At 42.9% G+C, this 20,453-nt stretch overlaps 2 protein-coding genes across 3 annotated transcripts; one reads left to right on the top strand and one right to left on the bottom strand.

Annotated features, from left to right (window-relative positions):
- Positions 1 to 360: 360 nt before the first annotated feature.
- slc24a1 (solute carrier family 24 member 1) lies at positions 361 to 6,803 on the bottom strand. Its single transcript, XM_061822236.1, has 9 exons — positions 5,702 to 6,803; positions 4,627 to 4,686; positions 4,343 to 4,451; positions 3,883 to 3,963; positions 3,060 to 3,199; positions 2,727 to 2,981; positions 2,555 to 2,644; positions 1,602 to 1,768; positions 361 to 610 (listed from the first exon to the last, which is right to left on the bottom strand). Exons 1-9 carry the CDS (start codon positions 6,659 to 6,661, stop codon positions 361 to 363), a joined length of 2,112 nt encoding a protein of 703 aa, XP_061678220.1. The 5' UTR covers positions 6,662 to 6,803.
- A 6,419-nt stretch (positions 6,804 to 13,222) lies between these two features.
- On the top strand, positions 13,223 to 20,371 carry ints14 (integrator complex subunit 14). 2 transcript variants are annotated; one of them, XM_061822561.1, is made up of 11 exons: positions 13,223 to 13,797; positions 13,878 to 13,985; positions 14,078 to 14,233; positions 14,817 to 14,935; positions 15,042 to 15,184; positions 16,021 to 16,113; positions 16,593 to 16,716; positions 17,889 to 18,022; positions 18,281 to 18,399; positions 19,789 to 19,854; positions 19,933 to 20,371. In XM_061822561.1, the coding sequence occupies exons 1-11, from the start codon at positions 13,576 to 13,578 to the stop codon at positions 20,164 to 20,166; spliced, it is 1,518 nt and encodes a 505-aa protein (XP_061678545.1). In that variant the 5' UTR covers positions 13,223 to 13,575; the 3' UTR covers positions 20,167 to 20,371. The 2 variants fall into 2 exon arrangements, with proteins under 2 accessions (XP_061678545.1, XP_061678543.1); XM_061822559.1 differs by having other exon boundaries at positions 13,224 to 13,797; positions 16,572 to 16,716.
- The last annotated feature ends 82 nt before the right edge of the window (positions 20,372 to 20,453 follow it).

The raw sequence follows: 20,453 nt of genomic DNA, 5'->3' as shown, positions 1-20,453 counted from the left end.
GCTTTTCATAACATACTGAAGTGTGGGGTGATCCTGAATGCTGATGACTATTGCAGTACATTCACATTGACAAACCGTAACATCATCCAAACTATACACTTATCATTTAGATTTTTGTAAATGTATTATAAGCTCCATGTGCTGCTCTACTGCTTGCTGTGATACAAGACAGTAGTTTTCATCTTTTTATGCAATGGGAAGGGGGGGGGCTCAATTTAGTATCAAAATCAATGCAGACAGTTGCTATGGCTGTATATGTCGCACAGCTCCAAGCCCATCCTGCATACACCCAAAATGTTCAGTATGTGCGACATACTCAGGAAGTGCACGCTGGAGTCCCAAGTAGAGCGAACGTGACCTTCAGATGGAGACTGGGCAGACGATGATGCGGTCCTCCAGCATGACGCTGAGAACCAGGAAGATGAAGTAGAGAAGGAACATGGTGAAGCCCAGGGCCTTGTTCATCTTCCACTTGTACGACGCGATGGAGATAATGACAAAGAGGAGCATGAGGAAGAGCAGAACGATGGCGCAGAACAGCCCATTGCTGCTGACGGCCACAGGAACCATGCCGTGGATGAACGAGTACATGAGCCATGGCAGCGGCAAGCTTTCAACACACACCAAGAAAAAGATGTTAAAGGGACCATGCAAGCATTCCTGAGTGACTGCCGAGAGCCCTGAAATCAGGTCATTTGAATTTCTTGAGGTTAACTACGTCACAAGCTCACATCTCAGCTTAACACCCCCCCCCCCCCCCACACTGCTGACTCAATATAACTGGTGTGCTCACAAGTGGGTCTTTTACATGGAGACAACCAATCACGAAAGGGGACAGGTTTTCTCAAGTATGGACAAGGATACAAAACAGGGTCAAACAGAAATTGAACTCAAAATATAGAGTAATATTTCACCTTTTTTTTTTCCTTATGTGTTTTCATAAATGTTTTGTTGACTCCTCAGTGTAACAGAAGGGTGGCTGCCATTCTGTGCCTGCAGTCCTTCCAACCACCACTAAACAAGCAATTTCATTCATAGGTAATGTGGGACATGTGGGACATACTGATGACGTGCTCGGGTGGGGGTGCAAACCAGGGCCCCTCTTACCTCCTGCAATGTGCTGCCTCGAAAAATTAAACCCGACCCAATTGAACTGAAATGTCATTAATTTGTTCCATGCCTGGACTGCACTCCTGCTGTATTCACCTTGGCCACCAGGGGGTAGTACAATGCAGCTGTGTCTTGAGATACGAGTGCCTTGCCTTATGGGTTTTATGGGTGATACAAGCAGATTCGAGTTGAGTGGGCTGTAAACCCACACCGCAAGATGGCAGAAGCAAACTTCACAAAATGTGATCACTATCAATTCACTCTCATTTCTTTCAATGTCACTTGGTGGGGTTAACACACCATTAAGACAATTTGCCTAACGAGTATAGGCAGCACCGAAGAATCCAGAAGGCCAATACATGTTTTGTGCTATAATTTTGTGTTTGCAGGTGTATTTTTAGCATAAATATAATTTCAGTGTATTTTCACACAGTACAACACTGTTGAGTGTCATTTTCTTGTGAAAAAAAAATACAACAGTTAAAACTCACCCGACAGTGATATCAAAGATATTGCTGCCTACGGAGCTGGACACGGCCATGTCGCCAAGTCCTTTACGTGCGACGATCACGCTGGTGATGAGATCCGGGATGGATGTCCCCGCAGCTAGAATAGTCAGGCCCATAATCTCCTCAGAGATACCGATGGTCTCGCCAACCTGCACAGACCAATCCCAAGTATTGCTGAGCGGATTCACTTACACCGTGTAAAATCATGTATATCTAATGAGGTCCATTACAAGATTAGAGGTCAAATATTATGTACCTCATGTCCCCTTTGACATTACTTAGTCGCTACATTGTACTTAATATAATCATAAAAGAAACCCTCCACCGCACACCAAGCAACCTGGCCAATGGGGACCCTTCTCAGAGTAAAATTGCAGTCCTGTATCAAGTTGTGAGGCTTGACTTACAATACACTGGACTGTATTTATTTTTTTACTTGACCACAAAAACATGGTGCGATTATCCAGGAAGAAGACTGCTGCAAGGACAGGATAATAAATAAGGAGTAACGTATGGATATTTTTAGAGGCTATTCGCAATCATCGGTCACCCCATTTACTGATGGTACTTTTCAAGGACAGATATTCTCAACGCTTCACTTTCTGGCTACAAGTAGCCGAGTAGCCCGTCATTTTTATCTTGCTGTCATATCATCAATGAAAAATAGTATTTTTTTATGTGAGAGTAGATTTTTCGGTCATCCAAGTTATGGCAAGCTGCAGAATTTGAACTGAGGCAATTGGACTATGTTCACTGTGGCCGACCAGCAACCACTCCAGAGGGGTTACGCTGCCTCTCGCCTAAAAACAGGTGGGATAGGTTCCAGCTCACCTGTAAACCTAAAAAGGACAGGCGCTAAAGAAAATGGATGTATAGATGGACACCAGCACCATGTTGTGGTGTAGCTAATCAAGTGTTTGGTGTGTTTAGCTGACCTGATGGGCCCACCACACCATGAGGTAAGAGAAGATAGCGATCCACAGAATGGAGCCCAGGAAGGTGACCACGAAAAATTTCCTGGAATTCTGTCGGACAAAGAAGTAGTGAGTCATGTACAGTACACAATCATATTTTATTGAGTATTCCAGTCTTTGAATGTGTCATTGCCTGTTTGCGGACGTCAGGGACGGTGAGCCACAGAGGGAAGACAATGGGCAGCAGGAAGAGGTAAGTGACTTGTTTGCGTTGGGTGTCAGGCCACTCGAGAGAAAGCGGCTCCTCCTCATTCTCCTCCTCTTCCTCGCCGGAGTCTTCATCACTGTCGTCTTCATCGCTGTCATCTTCATCGCTGTCATCTTCGTCAGTGTCGTCGTCATCGCTGCCTGACTTGTCTGAGCCGTCTCCCCCCGCAGGCCGGTCTTCCTGCGGTGTTGTAAGAAGACGTATAATGGACAAAAGTATGAAGTGGGGAGCATGCTGCATGCTGCACATTGGCCTTACGTAGAAAGGTATCAAAGACTGACTTCGGGTCTTTTTGACGTGCTCGGTGGAGTGTACCTTCTCATCCTCTGGTGCCTCCTCTTTCTTCTCACTTGGGCCAGCTTCGTCCTCTTCAGTCTGGTCCTGCCCACCTTCTGCGTCTAACAAAGCAAACACACGTTTCTGTTTCGCAGCTGTGAGTGAGAGGCGGTGTGTTAGTTTTTATGTTTTATCATCTCATCCTGGATGATCTCGTGATCTGTGTATTGGTCATCTTGGTTTTAAATAGATTTTGTTAGTCTCGTGTTTTGTTACCTATGTACATTTGTGCTATAAGGTTTAGTTGTTCAGTGACAATCGTCGTCACTTAAAGTACTCAAATCATCTCTCCCAATTGAAATGAATGTTAATGCCATAAATGTGTTCCAGCACCCCCACAAAAAAACATTTCTGTAGTGGTTTCATGAAGAAAAATAGACCTCTATAATATTGTACTTTATAAAACCTTACAGTAATAACACAATCAGATAGAATGTAAAGCATTTAGCAGTTTTCGCCACATTCAAATGTATTTGGATTCAGTTCAATGATCATGGTCCTGCTCCTTCTGGTGGTGTGTGTACCTTGCCAACCTGGGGACAGTATAGTACGTACAAAGAGACACACGAGATATTACTGACAACTGTTTCAAATATTTTGTAAATGAGATTACCAAAATATTAGGAACAGCTTTTCAGTTTGTGCAAGGGCAGTCGCAAAGCACAATCAGGAATTCCATTGTGAAACAAATCCTGTCAAACACAGATAAATCATTTTGTGACATGACCTTTTGCCTTAGTGTTACCTTCACGCTTTGCTGCAATTTCACCTTCAGCCTTTCGTCTTACTACATTATTCAGACTCTCAGCCTTGTCCTTGAATTTCCCTGCAAGCATTCACAGCAGCACACAGAAACATCTCCCTGTAGTGACTTGCTAAGCACACAGTTATCACTCATGAATCAATGTCCCCCACATAATGTATGAAGCGAATACAATGCACAAGCAAACATCGGATAACGTGAGCTTGCTGACAGGGTGGACAGTTTTGGAAAATGTTAATATTCAATAAGCAAATGGGTAGTTCGCAAGAGACTCGTCATTGTACTGGAACTTTATGTGTGCAATTGTTTGGTCACTTTTAATAGGTTTCGTGAGTCTGCCACAATTTCATGCAAAATGAATGATTCTAAAGAGGACGCCAAAGGCACTTAATAGTTCCATTGACCCGTTGATGTGAGCTGTGATGCAGGTATGTAGACCCACCTTCTCCCAGGGGGTCCAATGTGTGGATCATGAGTTGGAAAATGGTGTTCCGCATGGTGCTGTTGTGCAAAGATGCTGAGCTCCCACCGCGTTGAAGGGACGGCTTCAACTAGGCCCAAACAAAACTAATGATGAAATGCAGGCAAAATACATTATTTGCAGGTGCGAGAGATTTGCTGTTGCCATGGTAGCACCAAATAAATGAACAGGATGGTTGGATGGTCAATGGATAAACATACACTGAAATTATTCAAACTGGTCAAGTATGATGCTTTAGCTTTTACCTTTAACAGATTCCTGTCGTCTGGAGTAGGAGGGGCGTTATCTTGACCGTCCCCATTGACCTTGGTCTGTGTGAACAAAGTTCTGTTTTTTTTTTAATGTATTTCGAGAAGGCGACTTGTATACTGTGCTGTAAATATCACACGAATATACAGTATAAGGGGGTTGAAATATTAGGGGCAATGAAGAGAATTGTTCCAGATGATGTGAGAATGATGTGTACAGTATCCTCCTCTCCATTTTGCCACATACATTTTCCACAAGAGAGTAAACGCACTTTATGCTGATGCCGTTCACTGTGCAGCTCCGCTACAGCCCCTTGAGCTATTATGTCACCGCCATGGCTCATCTGCGCTTTGAGGCCTTTCAAAGTGGAGCTTGGCTCTTTTGACGCATGCATAAATGTGTCCGTAAGCGTGATCCCTTTCAAGGATTGAACTCGATGAGCCAAAAATCACGGTTGGGCGAAAGAATTAGCGGGAAACTGGGTGGACAAAGATATTGAGGCATTATACTGACAGAATATAAAAAATTATGGATTGCATCAGTGCAGGGATTCAAATGTTTTCTTTATCTGGTGCTGCACAATGTTTAGTGATGGCGTGTAAGGATCACAGTCAATAAGTCTTGAGTTTGAAACTCGGTGCAAAGCCTGATGTGGACTTTCTCTTGCACGAGGTTGCTCCCACAATCCAAAATATGTATGTAAGGTTGATTGAAAATTTGAAATTGGCAATAGATGTGAATGTAAGTATGAGCTGTTTTTATGTGTGTCCTAGTGGCTGGCGACCAGTCTCGGGTGTCTCCCCATAAATTAGCTGGGACAGGCTCCAGACCGGCGATGAACCAATATGAAGGAGTGGTTCTGGAGAGAATGGACAGATTAATAGTGTGTCCGAAATATTAAAGTAGGGACAGTGACCTTGTGGTTAACACGTCTGGTTCAGAGTTCTAAAGCTCTGGTTTGAACTTCAGCTCAGGCCTTCCTGCGTAAATCTAACTACCAGTATTTAACGTCCTTGTATGTTTTGTTTTGAAAAGGTGAATTTTTCTGCAAAACATCGGTACCGTACTCACCACTTCAGGCTCCTCATCAGTAATAATTTGGACAATGCTCTTGTGTTTGTAAAGCTGCGTCTTGAACACGTGTTCTATTTGGGCGTTAAACTTCATGAAGACGACGTACACAGTGTAGCTGGCCACCAGGGTCATACTCTCCCACCACATGATGACATTGTCCAGGAAGAAGAGGATGAGCAGAATGAGGTCCACTATATAGAAGGAAACATCTCTGAAGAGAGGCCACCAGGTGAGGTGAAGAACCTCCCGGGAAAACAAAGCGCACATCCCGATCACAAAGAGAATGTTGAAAACGGCAGAGCCCACAATAGTCCCGATACCCACGTTGCTGTGGGCTATGAAGACCCCGATTAAGGAGGTGAAAAGTTCAGGGGCAGATCCCCCCGCCGCCATGAAAGTAGCTCCCGCCACGTCGTCGGATATCTCTAACTTGTCTATGATGACCCCCAGGGCGGGCACAAAGAATTCATCACACACAATCGCAAGCGACACGAACATGTACATCATGCCAAAGATGTGCAAGACCACCCAGCCTCGTCTGCGCTCCTCCACTGAAAATATATCTTCGGGGTACTCGCCCTTGGCGTGAGGAGCATCGCTGGGAGGGGATGAAGTGGGGGCCTCATGCTTAGGATCAGGGTGCACATAAATACAATGCACGACAGTCCGGTTGGTGGTGGCTGGCGGTGGAGTTTTACTGGCAGAGTTATCGTCTGCAGTCGAATTGGAGGGGGTCACTGGGGTCGCCTGGTTTCTCGGCTTCTCTCGACTCTCTGCCGTAACATCCTCCACCCATCCGGCCGAGCCCTCCGTGAAAGCGTCTCCGATCTGGGGCGAAGGCGACGTCTCGTAGCGTCCGGCGCTGAGGGTCAGCTGGTACGCGATGCAGATGAAGACTCCGGCCAGCAGAAATAAGACTCGCCTCAACTGCAGTCGCTTCCTTCTAATGCAATACATAGTCCCGAAAAAGCACAGATGCGGTGACCTGTGATAAATTAAGATGGATTAAGGGACGGCCGGACAGTCAGGTCCCCCCTGAAAATTACTGGGGATTACAGGATCCCACACTTCCTTGGCCTCTTTCATTTCACTTCACAGGACCACCTAAAGTACAAAAAAAAAAAATAATCATCATCATTTTTCTGGTCAGATCACCAGACGGGAGAAGGCCCTGAAAAACAAATCACATTTTGGGCCATCTCAATATGTCCGAAATCACAAATTTTTTTCCAAATGCATATATCCAGGTGAAAATCGATGTACAATATTTTATGATTCCTGAATATGATGCGGGCGGCACGGTGGATCAGCTGGTAAAGCGTTGGCCTCACAGTTCTGAGGTGCCGGGTTCAATCCCACACCCGCCTGTGTGGAGTTTACATGTTCTCCCCATGCCTGCGTGGGTTTCCTCCGGCCACTCCCGTTTCCTCGCACATTCCAAAAACATGCAACATTAATTGGACACTCTAAATTGCCCCTAGGTGTCATTGTGAGTGTGGCTGTTTGTCTGGATGTGCCCTGCGATTGGCTGGCAACCAGTTCAGGGTGTACCTCAACTCCTGCCCGTTGACAGCTGGGATAGGCTCCATTATGCCCTGCGACCCTCGTGAGAATAAGCAGTGAAGAAAATGGATGGATGAAAATGACTCATAAAAACACATAGTGGCAACCCCTGGAAAGGGGGGGATAACCCCAACATCAGTTTCAACACAGTATTGGAGTCTCTGTATGCATGACAACTCAAAGACCCAAGCCTGAAATTGAACAGGTCCATTTTGGATTTGAAGCAGTTATTTTGGGTCAGTTCCTTAGACAAATGTTTGACTCTAGAATTTACCAAAATGAGCCCTAATCATAAGCACGTATTCTAGATAAATGACCATCCAATTTGGTCGGCACACGGTGTTTAAAGTCTGATGATTATTTTGCGGATTCGCCGTCAACATGACAGTCAGGGCCCGTTTGTCTCGAATCTTTAAACATGTTTACTCTCATAACTGCTTACAAGAACTCAACCAAAAATTGTTTTGAGTGCAAACCAAGGGTCCGATCAGCAACACAGAACCAAGGAAATGACAGAAAATCTAAATACTTGACCAGCTCAGAAAGATAAAACCACAACATTGCATTTTAATTACAGGTGCAAACTTACCAAAATTTTGCGGGTCAGCGAATGCAGAAACGTCTGACAGACTGAAGCTGAGCTGGTTAAACGGCATGCTACACACACAGGGAAACACACGCACGCGCACACAAGCGAGCTAGCCAACGGTTTATGTAGGACGCAGGACACATCTTCACAATGGATCAGCATAATAGCTAATACCTGCAGGCTTTAAGAGGATTAGCTATACCGTACTGTCTCACTCTCACTTCATTGCGGCCCACCTCACTAATACATTCACTTTCATGGCAAATACATCGTGGCATTTATTTGGGGGGAAATGCAAAATATTGTTGCATGTAAATACCATTGATCGTATAATTTATCCACGAAGCAGAAACATGATTCATCTTTGTATTGTGTATTTAGGCCCCTATGTTGGAAGGCATATTGAATTTTGTATTATTTCAACAGGCACCTGTCTTTAAATTGAAAAAAATGATTTCATGCCAACCTCCATTTTGGCACTGAAACTGCACTTGAATACAAGTGTCAAAAAATATATTCATTATTACAACTCTTGAAGTCAAATTTTGAATACAAAATACAGTCTTAAAATGTACAAGAAATGAAAAATATAACATTCTGTGATTGTGTATACGAACAGCAAATATAAACAAAACCGGCAATATGACTATCATGAGAAAATGATTATTTTGAATACAGTACATATGTATATGATAATAATATTCCAATATAGATGTTAGCAAAAAATATTATTTGTCAGCAGTTATTGTGCATACGAGAATATATTTTAAAAAATAACGTACTAAGCAAAGTATAATCCAATTCACAAATATGAAACTTGCTGCAAATAACTTTTCTTTTTCTTCTGGAATGGTGGCACGATGACTCAGCTGGTAAAGCGTTGGCCTCACAGTTCTGAGGTCCCGGGTTCGATCCCGGACCCTCCTGTGTGGAGTTTGCATGTTCTCTCTATGCCTGCATGGGTTTTCTCCGGGCACTCCGGTTTCCTCCCACATCCCAAAAACATGGGACATTTAATTGGACACTCTAAATTGGCCGTAGGTGTGATTGTGAGTGCAGCTGTTTGTCTCGATGTGCCCTGTGATTGGCTGGCAACCAGTTCAGGGTGTACCCTGCCACCTGCCCAATGACAGCTGGGATAGGCTCCAGCATTCCCCATGACCCTCGTGAGGATAAGTGGCTAAGAAAATTGGATGGATGGATGGATGGATGGATAGTCTGGAAAGTACTGTATTCAAATACCACATTTTCCTTTTGACCTCTAGGAAGCGCTAATAATCAGCAAGTAAGTCATTGATTGTCATGTGTCTTTATCCAACAGGCAGGTCTTCAAATATTGGGATATCAACACAATTCGCATCTATTTAACTCTAAACACCAACACAAGGGATTTCTAATGAAAAAAGAAACATGTACTTAAAACTGCTAACTTTATGCTTTAAAATGAGGTATTCTGCTACAAATTGGGTGGACGATCATTAGAATCACAACAGTTTGTATACATGGCTCACACTTTTTAAGGAACCGCAACTAACGAAAATCAACTTTCACTTTTAATACTTTCCCAAGCATGCTGTCGGTGGTGTCATGGCGGCAGCATGTGGCTGCCGATGGAACTGGTTCCCTTTCTATTTATTAATGATGTCACTGCTGGCAATTTAACACAGTGGCCAAGCCAGTCACCTGACCTGAATCTGATTGAGCATGAATTTCACTTGCTGAAAACTACGGAAGCGTATTGCTACGGAAGGGTAATGCTGCCACACCAAAAATTTAAAAAAGTCGCGTTTCACATTATAATGTGAATCGTTTCACATTTTAATGTGGTTAATTGCACGTTATAATGTGATTCGTTTCATGTTATAACGTAGATTCGTTTTACATAACGTGTAATTAACCACATTATAATGTGAATCATTTCACATTATAATGTGAAACGCGACCTTTTTTTGGGATGTGGCAGCATTACATTTCTGTAGAAAACAAAACTGAAAAAAAAGAAAAAAAAGGAGGAGAAACAGGAGGAGAAAAAAAGAACGAAGGAACAGAGCCTTGTCAGCGCATCGCCGAGGATAAAATCTAACTGGTGAAGTTGACGCATTCCTGACTTCAAGCTGTAAATGCCAGCAAAGGATTTGTAGCCCAATATTAAAAGTGAACGTTGGATTTATGGTGGTTAATGTGTACCATTACTTTTGGTAACTTCAATAGTTGGAGGCACGTTTACAAACAATTCCCGCACCGTTCAACTGATTTTAGATGTAAATACCTTCCAATAAAAGTTGGAGGTTTGCAGTGAAAGTACTGTAAATGTTGCTCTTTGAATTTCAAATCCATTGTGGTGGTGTTTATAGCTCAAAAACATGGACCTGACTCTATTTGCTGAATTTTTCGATGACGTAGAGCAGCAGCGAGATGAATCCCGACAACTTGTAAAGTCTCCATTTGCAGGAAACTATGGAGATGATGAAGAAGAGGAGAACGAGGGAGAGCAGCGCAATGGCGCAGGTGAGCCTGTCGCTGTTAATTGCCACGTGAACCAAACTGTGGATTAGCGAGTACACGAGCAATGGCAGCGGCAGACTTTTAAAAGACGGACGAAGGGAATCGTGTCAACAATCCGCCACAAGCGAACGACATTTAAGATGACTGCAGAGGCTCACCATATAGTTACGTTCAAGATATTACTGCCCACTAAACTGGACACGGCCATGTCGCCGAGGCCTTTGCGGGCCACGACCACGCTATTTATGATGTCTGGGATGGACGTCCCTGCGGCAAGGACGGTCAGGCCCATAACCTTTGCTGGGATGCGGAAGGTCTCGCCCACCTATGGCAACAAACGGGGTTCTGAATGCGGACAATATTTACAATGTAAAAGCATCATACAAAAAATAAAATAAAATATAGAAGCTGACCTGATGGGCCCACCACACCATGAGATAGGAGAAGATTGAAATCCACAGAATTGAACTCAGGAGCGTGACCACAAAGAATTTTCTGGAACTCTGTGGGTGGGACATAAAATGCCACGGCTGAAATTAAACAAGGAGCTGTTAAAAGAGTTCCTCCTAAATCCTCAGTTTTAATTGACACTGACAATTACTTCGAGACTATATAATGGAAAATGTACTTTTTAATTGCTTTTTTACAACGAGTTGGGGAAATCTAATCTAGCAGGGAAATCTAAGTCCTGACATACCAAGACTACAGAGCTCAAGTATTAAATCTTCGATTATCTCCCGCGGAAAGATGAATGAGGTCATTTTCTTTGTGTTACCTTAACTCAATAACCATAAAATACCCGCAAAATCTAGATAAAGTTTACCACACATTTGTGATTACATTCCAACCTCAGCAGCCTGGTCGAAGGGAGGCAGGGGGTGATGTGGGGGAGTACGTGACCCCCACCCCCACCAACCCCCATTATAGCTTGTCTAGTTTGTGTTTCACAATATCTGTGTTCTCTCATAACTTACTTATTTCACTGATGTAGATCTATTTTGGCAGCATTAAGTCTTTCAAAGAGCGTGGATTGTCAAAAAACTTGCAGAAAGACTCAGGTAGCCAAACAGTGGTATATGTTCCCCTCAAAAGTATTGGAACAGCAAAGGACCCACCTGAAAAAGTCTCACCTGTCCATTGAGCTGAGGGTTAGTCAGTGTGTGTGCGTTTGTGTGTGTGTTTTTTTTTTTTTTTTCTAACCTGTTTGCGCACATTGGGAACAATGAGCCAGAGGGACAATGACGGGCAGCAGGAGGAGTAAGTTGGCTTGTGCACATCGGGTTTTGGGCCATTTTAAAGACAGAGGCTCCTCATCTTGCATATCTTGTTTTTTACTGAGTTCATTCTTTCTTTTATCTTGTAACTCTGAACGGGATCTACTTGGATTTTTCTAACAAAATAATAAAAGAAAATAAAACGATGTTAAAACAAATCTCTTTATAGGGTGATTACATTTTCCCAAAGGAGTGCATACCTTTCTTATGTCCTCCCTGGAAATCATTTCAAAAGTGTTGGTGAACAGTACGAGATCCACTATGTAGAAGGATATATCTCTGGAAAAAAAGGCTACTTGCTCAAATAAAGAACTTCCCCGGACAACGAGGCACAGAGTCCAGTCACAAACAGAATATTTTAAACTGCTAAGCCAACGACTGTGCCGAAACACACATGAGTTTGGGAAGCACCTCCTCCCACGTCGTCAGAGATGTCAAACTGTCCAGAGTAGGAACAAAGAACTCATCACACACAACAGCAAGCAACAAAAACATGTAGACCAAACCACAGATGTGCAGGACAACCCAGCCTCGTCTGCACTGCTTAATGGAAAACAGATCTTCAGGGTATCCTCCCTGGGTCCGAGGAGCATCACCAGGAGGATGGGGCATGATGGGGGCTTCAAAAGTGAAGGAGTCATTGATGTGATGCTGATTTGCGGTTGATGGTGATAGTGTCATCATTTCCATATAGGTCTGTTCTGTTGTTAGGCCTCTGGGCTCTAATGTTGCAGGGGAAGGTGCGTTCCTTGTGCTCTTTGTTGTGTCCTTTTCAAAATCCTCTCCTGTCTGAGATGTGGGCAAAGAGATATACAGTCTTGAGAAAAGACTAAGGAGAAGGAAAAATAGCTGCAGATGTCTCCTTTCTGTAAAATACATTTTTGTCCAGGGGAAGAATTGGTAAATCTAGATTGTGTAGCTGTTCACCATCTTCATTTCTGTGCAGGTAATGATGGGTCACTTCCTACTGAGTGACAGTGTAAACATGAGTGTGAAATGTCTCTCTCTTGTAAGGACTTGGGCTTTTGAGTCCCGCTACAGACAAACAAATAGAACAATTACACATTGAAGAGATGCTAGTCTGATTCCTGACTACTGATGAGATGTCGTTGAACAAGGCAATGATCCCCACCCCCAACTCAAGAGCTGCAGCACTCTTTATAGACAATTGAGTGATCTGCTTATGTGGTGCGTGACACACAATATTGCATATATGACACACAATACTATATATACACAGCAGAGTGTCAATTAATTTTCACTTAAGAGATTATTGTCAGTAAAAAAAAATAGTTAATTGAAGGTGTCTGTGTTATTTGTAAATTTATTGTCATGCTTCTAGTGATCTTACATGTTCTCAACAATTGTTTTTTTTTTCTTGTCTGTGGGGGGGATGTTGTTGTCTTTTGATATAGTCTACATTTAAACATCTGGTTTCAACTGTACGTGCATACATGAGGTTATACTCTTAGAATTCTTTTAAAATCACTGAGACTTTTCTCATCAGTGCTATGATTGTTGTGAATGAGAAACACAAAGTGGGCTTTTCTATTTAAACCGTTTATAACTAATAGGGAACAATGTGTCGTTCTTTGTTGCCCACTCGGACTGGAAATAGGGTGCGCGTGTCAACATAAAAGACATAAGATGGGGCGGGCGCGAGCTTCGGCTTAGCATTTAGCAATTTAGACCCAAGACAACTGCTCAGTACGAAGCGTCCAGTTTCGTTCATATCCCACTTGATGGATTGTTTACTCACAACATTCCCACTTAATGACTACTAGTTCCCACAATGCATATTTAGCATTTTAAAAAGATGAGCGCTCCCGTTAGACCGATGCTAGCGACTACGTAGCTAACTTTGCGTCACGTCTGTACTCGTACTCGTGTTGTTTTCCCACTCATTCCTCTCCGAGTGATCCACACTATAGCAATAAACCATGCCTACTGTAGTGTTAATGGACGCGTCACTGTCCATGACTAGGCCGGTGTCGCAGGACAGTAATGAGGAGTTCCAGAGGAAGAACTTAGCCGTTCACGGGCTCAATATGTTATTCGAGCACATGGCCTCCAACTACCGCTTGGAGTTCACCGCACTCATGGCCTTCTCGTCCCTCTGGGAACTGTTGGTGCCGTTCACCAGGGATTATAACGCTTTACAGGTATACCCCAATCACGTCCCGGACGAAAGGGGATGGTTGTGTGTACTCTAACTCTCTTATTAATACTACTTCCTGCGCAGGATGCTCTCAGCAACCTTGAAGACTATGACAAGACGTGTGTGGAATCAGCCTTGAATGGTGTCAGTAGCGTGGTACAGCAAGAGTGGGGAAGCGCATGTCCCTGTCAGGTAAATTATACCTTAATAATAAGGCAGACCACCTGTTCATTTGACGTCTCCACGGGGTTTGTGTATATGCTGTTGCTCATTGCTTCCGTAAGGTGGTGCTGGTGACCGACGGATCTCTCGGGATTGGAAAAGGCTCCCTGCGTCATTCCCTGCAAACATTGAGGTACCGAGGGGACGACAAGAAGTTCCCTCTGCCTTTCCCTTTCCCTACCAAAATGTTCATCATGTGCGTCGCCACTTCAGAGGAGGTACGTTAGTCATATTTCTTTCACTTATTTACTTATAGCAGTTTTCATACCTAAATTCTCATAATCTCAGCCGTTCTCAAACCACCGGGGTGACATGGTGACCAGCTGGTAACCCACAGTTTTGAGGACTTGGGTTCAAATCCAATCCTGCCTGTGTGGAGTTTGCATGTTCTCTCTGTGACTGCGTGGCTTTTCTCCAGGTACGCCGCTTTCCTCCCACGTCCCAAAAACATGCATGGTAGGTTAATTGAAGACTCCATATTGGCCACAGGTATGAATGTGAGTGCGTATATGTTTCTATTTGCCCTGCGATTGGCTGGTGACTAATTCGCGGTGTACCCAGCCTCTCGCCCCATGTGAGCTGAGATAGGCTCCAACTCGTCAGTGACCCAAGTGAGGATAAGTGGTTAAAAGAATGGACGGAGGGATGGGACGAAATTGGAATATTTAGAGAAAACCCGTGTAGGCACAGAGTGGAGATAACCCCACACAGGTGAGGGGGGATTTGAACCGAGGTCCTCGGAACTTGAATAAAATGAATATTCAGTACATTTATCCTATATCCTATGGTGTTGTGTTCCAGTTGCAGATGACAGGTGCTGTGGACAAATGGGAAGAGCTTCTTTGTCTCAGTGGAGGTGACGGACAGATTTTCACTGTTGAAGGGCCACTGTGCATGCAGGGTGTGCAGGCCATGTTTGGGTACGACTCTTGTCTGTGCAAGCATTCGGCACTAATGTGGTATAATGTTCGCAAAAAGACGTTTTTGCATTTTTTTTTTCTTTTTTTCTTTTTTGCATGCCTCCAGGAGATTAATTGACAGGGCTTACTGTCCCTTCCACGCTGTCCTGCACTGTGGGAACTTGTCCGCAGACGTTCAGGTGTTCCCTCGACCTGAGCCCATCGTGGTGGATGAGGAGGTAGAACCATTACCTCGAACTGTCAATCCAGGTAGTTTTGCTTCTGTAAAGCATGAGAGTCCATAATAGGGTTACACTTCTGAGATTAGTTTGATTTTTGCCTAATATCTGAATTCCTGCGTCTGTTTTATCGTATTACAAAGGAATAAATGGGACTTTCGACTTGACAAAAATGATAGGTAGTAGCCCGTGTCCAGCTCTACCAGTACACCATGTGGTACACGGTATATCGAGTATAACGAGCTTCACACAAGTGGGGCGGGGATTTGAACCCCGGTTCTCAGAACTGTGAGGTCATCTCTCTAACCAGTTGCCCCACTGTGGCGCCCTTCATATGAACCTGTGGGTGTAAAAGCAAAGACTCTCTGTCGCACATGTCCAGTCAATGAATGGGGGATTAACAGTTCAGAAATATCCACACACTCCTTTTATTTCTTTCTTGTTTTATTTCTCTTTGTGGCACTCCATACACTTCGCCGATGTATACAGTGTGTTTCCTGTTAAGAACACCAGGTGTCACACTTTATGTCGCACTTTGTGTGCTAAGATCAATCACTTATGTATGATGTATGGCGGTAGTTTTTTTTTTTTTTTATTTCCCAGTTCAGTCTCTTTTAACGGGACGGGTGAGTGGAGGCCACCGTATGATTATAAAGTGTTAAGACTTGTCTACTGGTAACTTTTAACAATGTTACAACTCTGCAAATGAACTTCAACCAGTTGGACAAGTTTACATTGTATGAATTATACTGTTATAAGTTCTAAACTGTACGAATTAGTATTAATAATTTCCACTCTTACTAGAAAATTAAGTCACAAATCACTTATGTTGTGATGCAAATAAACCTTGTGTTATATTTGTTGCAGATCTGGAAATCATAGGCTTCATTGAAATCGCTGACATCTCCAGTCCTCCTGTCATATCCAGACACCTGGTTCTGCCTATTGCTGTCAACAAAGGTGACTGAGTGTGTGCGCCTGATGTTCTACATGAATAGTTACCTTTCAAGATTACATTCCTCGCTAATGCATTTTTTCTCTGAGTATCATAATGTAAAGCTTCCAAATCACCCACCTGACGTTTCTGTCCAGCTGTTTCTTGACTGTGTTTTGTCATTAACTGTTCCAGGGATACGGACTCGCGGTTTCATTGTTCTTAGTCGGTGCATTGGAATATCAAACAGTCCTTTTCCAATCTTTTATTTATAAATAATTTTATGGGTGTGCTAATATAGTACACAGTCTATAAGAACCAAAACATTAAGATTAATTAATGACTGCAGTAAAGAATAAAAGAAGAGCTGCCCGTTAGTAGAATATTTCTAAGTCCAAGCCAGGAGCTCTTCTATTAATCTATTAAGTGTGCCAAATGGGAGCTTGATGGTGTTTTTTAACTATGAATTGTGACTTTGTCTCAGAGGTTGATGACGTTGGCACAGGTGCCGCAGATGAGCTGGAGGAGGAAGTGTCTGCCAGTCAAATGGCAGGGAAAAGTCCTAATTTCTGTGTGCTTTTACACGGCAGCCTAAAAGTGGAGGGCATGGTGGCGCTTGTGCAGTTGGGGTGAGACGCGATGCAGCTTTTAAAATTCTGTCTTGCTCAGAGTTGATGCTACAGAGTGGTGAATGCCAAACGCTGTCATGCGGCACGGGAAATTATCCCATTTTATTTAATTGGTCACAAATCAACTTTTCTTATTGAACTTTTTTTTATTTTTTAATGCAGCACTATATAGTATTATACTACTTAGAAATGTGCAGTAATAACATGAAATAAGAATGTAAAGAAACTTTTTTTGGACACACTTTCCCTGCTTCCTGTCGCTTCTCCATCTTTTCTAAAACATCTAATCTAAATTATTTCAGTGTATAGTGGTGCCTTGAGACAGAGTTACCCAATTTATGAGTTTTTACACACAAACTGTTCTGACGGTTTTTGAATTTTATGAGCAAAAACATTTTTTTTTATATAAGCGCTACACGGTGGCAATGAACTGCACCCTCTTTTAACAACAAGCAGCATGTGTAGTCAACAATTCTTTGGGGAAAAAAAAAAAATATTTTTTTATTCACCAGTTTACTGCCAAATATAAAAAACGAAGACTTTCACAAGGCTTTAAGTCTGCTAGCTCAATGCAAACACTTCATGGGCAATGCTAACAAATAGCAATTGTTGTCAAGCAGTTCTAAGTATTCAAGCAAGGCATTTGATTCTCACTTTGACAATTATTTATTCTAATATTAATTTGGCTTACTGTGGAGCTAAGATATCTGTATGTACAGTATATCCACATGTCTGTATTAGAATGCCTACAGGTGGCCAATGTACATACACCAGAAGGAGCAGGACAAAGTATATTTAATTCAGTCAAAAAATGAGGCAAAATTATTTCTTTTATTAACTTTCGCCACTTAATTTCCATGAGGTACAATATTTTTCGTGTGTTAACAACATATCTCCTGTTTTTTTTTGGGGGGGGGAATCTTGGAATGGATTTTATGCCTTTCCATTCACTTCAATGGGGAAAGCGGATTTGAGATATGAAAGTTTTAAAGTACAAACGTGATGGTGGAAACAAACTCATCTCAAGGCACGGCTTTTTATACTTTTTGTTACATTTTTATTTTGTGATATACCATGACATTAAAATTTGTGCCTGAGCTCAATGAAGGTTATAAAACACCCATCTAGCATGTTAAATAGTGAGTGATCTCAAACTAGTCTGCTTGTCACAGGCCCGAGTGGTTCGGCATGCTGTACTCCCAAGCGGACAGCAAGAAGAAATCCAATCTGATGATGTCACTGTTTGAACCCAGTACTGAGCCTCTGCCTTGGCTGGGGAAGATCTCCCATTTGGGACCAATCTCGGGTAAGACCACCACACAAAATGGCAGCCGTTGTTTCCAATGTATTTTCCTCAAACCTCTTGAAGCGTTGTATACCTGCACTTGTGACAGACACACTTACCCTTCAAACACATTTGCTCCTCAAGGACAAAGGTCTTCGTGTATGTGAACCTAATCAGGAAGTTAATCATTACACCGTGTCGAAGTGAAATTGTGAGTGCCATATATACAATGTAGACTTTAAAATACTTAACCCCACACATTTCCTTCCTGCCTTTTAGAGGCGGCGGAAAATCCCTACGGAGAGGACGACAGTAAAAGTCCTTTTCCCGTGCAGCTGCCTGTCAAACGAAGCTATGCGCAGAATGTCACAGTGTGGATTAAAGCCAGTGGACTCCAGGTAAAGTCCTCCTGCTTGGTCAGGCTCATTGAAAGGGTTAAAAAAAAAAAAACACTCTCGAACCCCTTTATAAATAATATCTGCCATTTTGAAGTGATTATGAAGCAGATGTGCTGCAGTTGATAGATATAATTCAAAATGCACCTTATGCTTCTTGCATGTAGCGCCTTTGGGTCTTCAGCTCTGTCAGGCGCTGCGATGTGACACAAGCCAAACAGCGTGTGCTTTTGTTCCATGCTGTTGTTTTTCGCTCTTGTGTATTTGTAGTTGTATGATTTAGCTAGAATGTTTTATTGTGTGGAATTTGGTTGTACAAATGGATCAGGCAGTGCCAAGAGTTTGTGAAGGAGAAATACATGAGCAGTGGAAAGGAAAGTCAATCGACAGGGGATGAAACATGCTCAGCTGTGGGTGGCTAGCAAAGATTCCAACCTCTGTGGTGATGATTTTGGAACACCTTGTTTAGAGAAGAATTAGCAGAAAGCATTGGCTACACAAGTGTAGTTGGCCAGAGGTTGAAACCAGCTGCAGCGCCAAATATTTTTCCAACGGCCACCAGGACCTCAACCACAAGCAAGAAGATTAAATCTTGCAGCCGCCATGGTGCCGCAGCACAAACGAGAGGTGATGATTTCCTTCTATAGACCTACGACTCTTGTTATGGTTATTATGCACTGGGCAGTTGGAAAAAAAGACCCATGCAATACTTTTCAGTACCATCATCTGTACTTCTGCCTTAATGACGAGCCAAGAGATATGGCAAAAACTTTGTGTGGCATGTTACAAAGCCACTCAAATGTGGGGTGCACAATATATGGGAATACAGCATACAAATAAAAGCTTGTGACATGTCACTGAAACATTAATATATCATACATAGGCATGCTAAAAAAAAACAAAAAAACAATGGCACCTCTCGTACTGCCACTATTTCTCGCCATGACTGTTTAAAAAAAAACGAAAAAAAAAAAAACAGGCTTTTGACATACCGAGCCAGTGGCCACTCTTTTTCTGTTGTATAGTTGCTAGTTGTCCGCTCATTGCCGCCACTGACAGGTTCCAACCTTCTGATTTTGGCTCAAACGTACAGTTTGACGATGACAAGTTCACCTTCGGGTGCTCCTGTACTACGTCAAAATCCTCCTTTTCATATTCCAACATGTTGCTTGCCATTCCGTATTGAGTGTAGCACGCTGTGTGTTTGTCATTTGGTGTGTCAGTTCCGGTAGCACGGTGCGGTCTTTATCTTTGGGTATGTTGGGGGAGTGCTCAATATGCATAGTAAAGTTGAAAACTTATGAGATTGTTCTGCACCAATTTGAGGTTGTTGTTTTTTAAATCCAATTAGCGGACAATTTAAAGGTTTTAATATTTATATATTTGTTCCAGACTGATGTGCAAAAGATTCTGAGGAATGCAAGAAAACTACCTGATAAAACACAGACCTTCTATAAGGTAAAATTTCATTGCTTATTTTGTTACATTTTGGCTTTTTTTATTAACTATACTTGAACTGTTCTCGAATCCTCCCAGGAGCTGAACCGCCTCCGGAAGGCCGCCTTGGCTTTTGGGTTTTGGGACCTCCTCAAGGGTGTGGCAGAGCTGCTGGAACGAGAGTGCACGATGCTGCCTGACTCCGCTCACCCCGACGCCGCGTTCCAGCTCTCCCACGCGGCCCAGCAGCTCAAGCTGGCCAGCACCGGAGACTCCCAGTACGCTGCATTTGAGCAGAACATTGTGCCCATGCACACAGACTTCTCAAGCTGATTGCGCATGACTGCGGAAGAAATTCACTGAGAAAAGGATGACTACGTGGACCAAAAGTGAAAGTGTGCGCTATGTGAATTTTCAACTCCTTATCACCCTGAGGGACTGCTCCAAGAACCTCGTATGTGGAAAAACTATAGCAAACTTTGCTTTGGGGGAAGGGGGGGGCGTTTTTCTACTTTGTATTAAAGTCTGTATCAAATTACTGGCTGAGTTACATTAAACTTTTACAAGCAACAGTTAAAATTAGATATAAGCAAGCGACAAAATAAGTAATGAAATAAATA

The sequence above is a fragment of the Syngnathoides biaculeatus genome, chromosome 6 (genome assembly GCF_019802595.1).
Source record: "Syngnathoides biaculeatus isolate LvHL_M chromosome 6, ASM1980259v1, whole genome shotgun sequence".
Lineage (NCBI taxonomy): Eukaryota > Metazoa > Chordata > Actinopteri > Syngnathiformes > Syngnathidae > Syngnathoides > Syngnathoides biaculeatus.
Note: the sequence above shows the minus strand (reverse complement) of the source record. Positions and strands in the feature narration are given on the sequence as shown.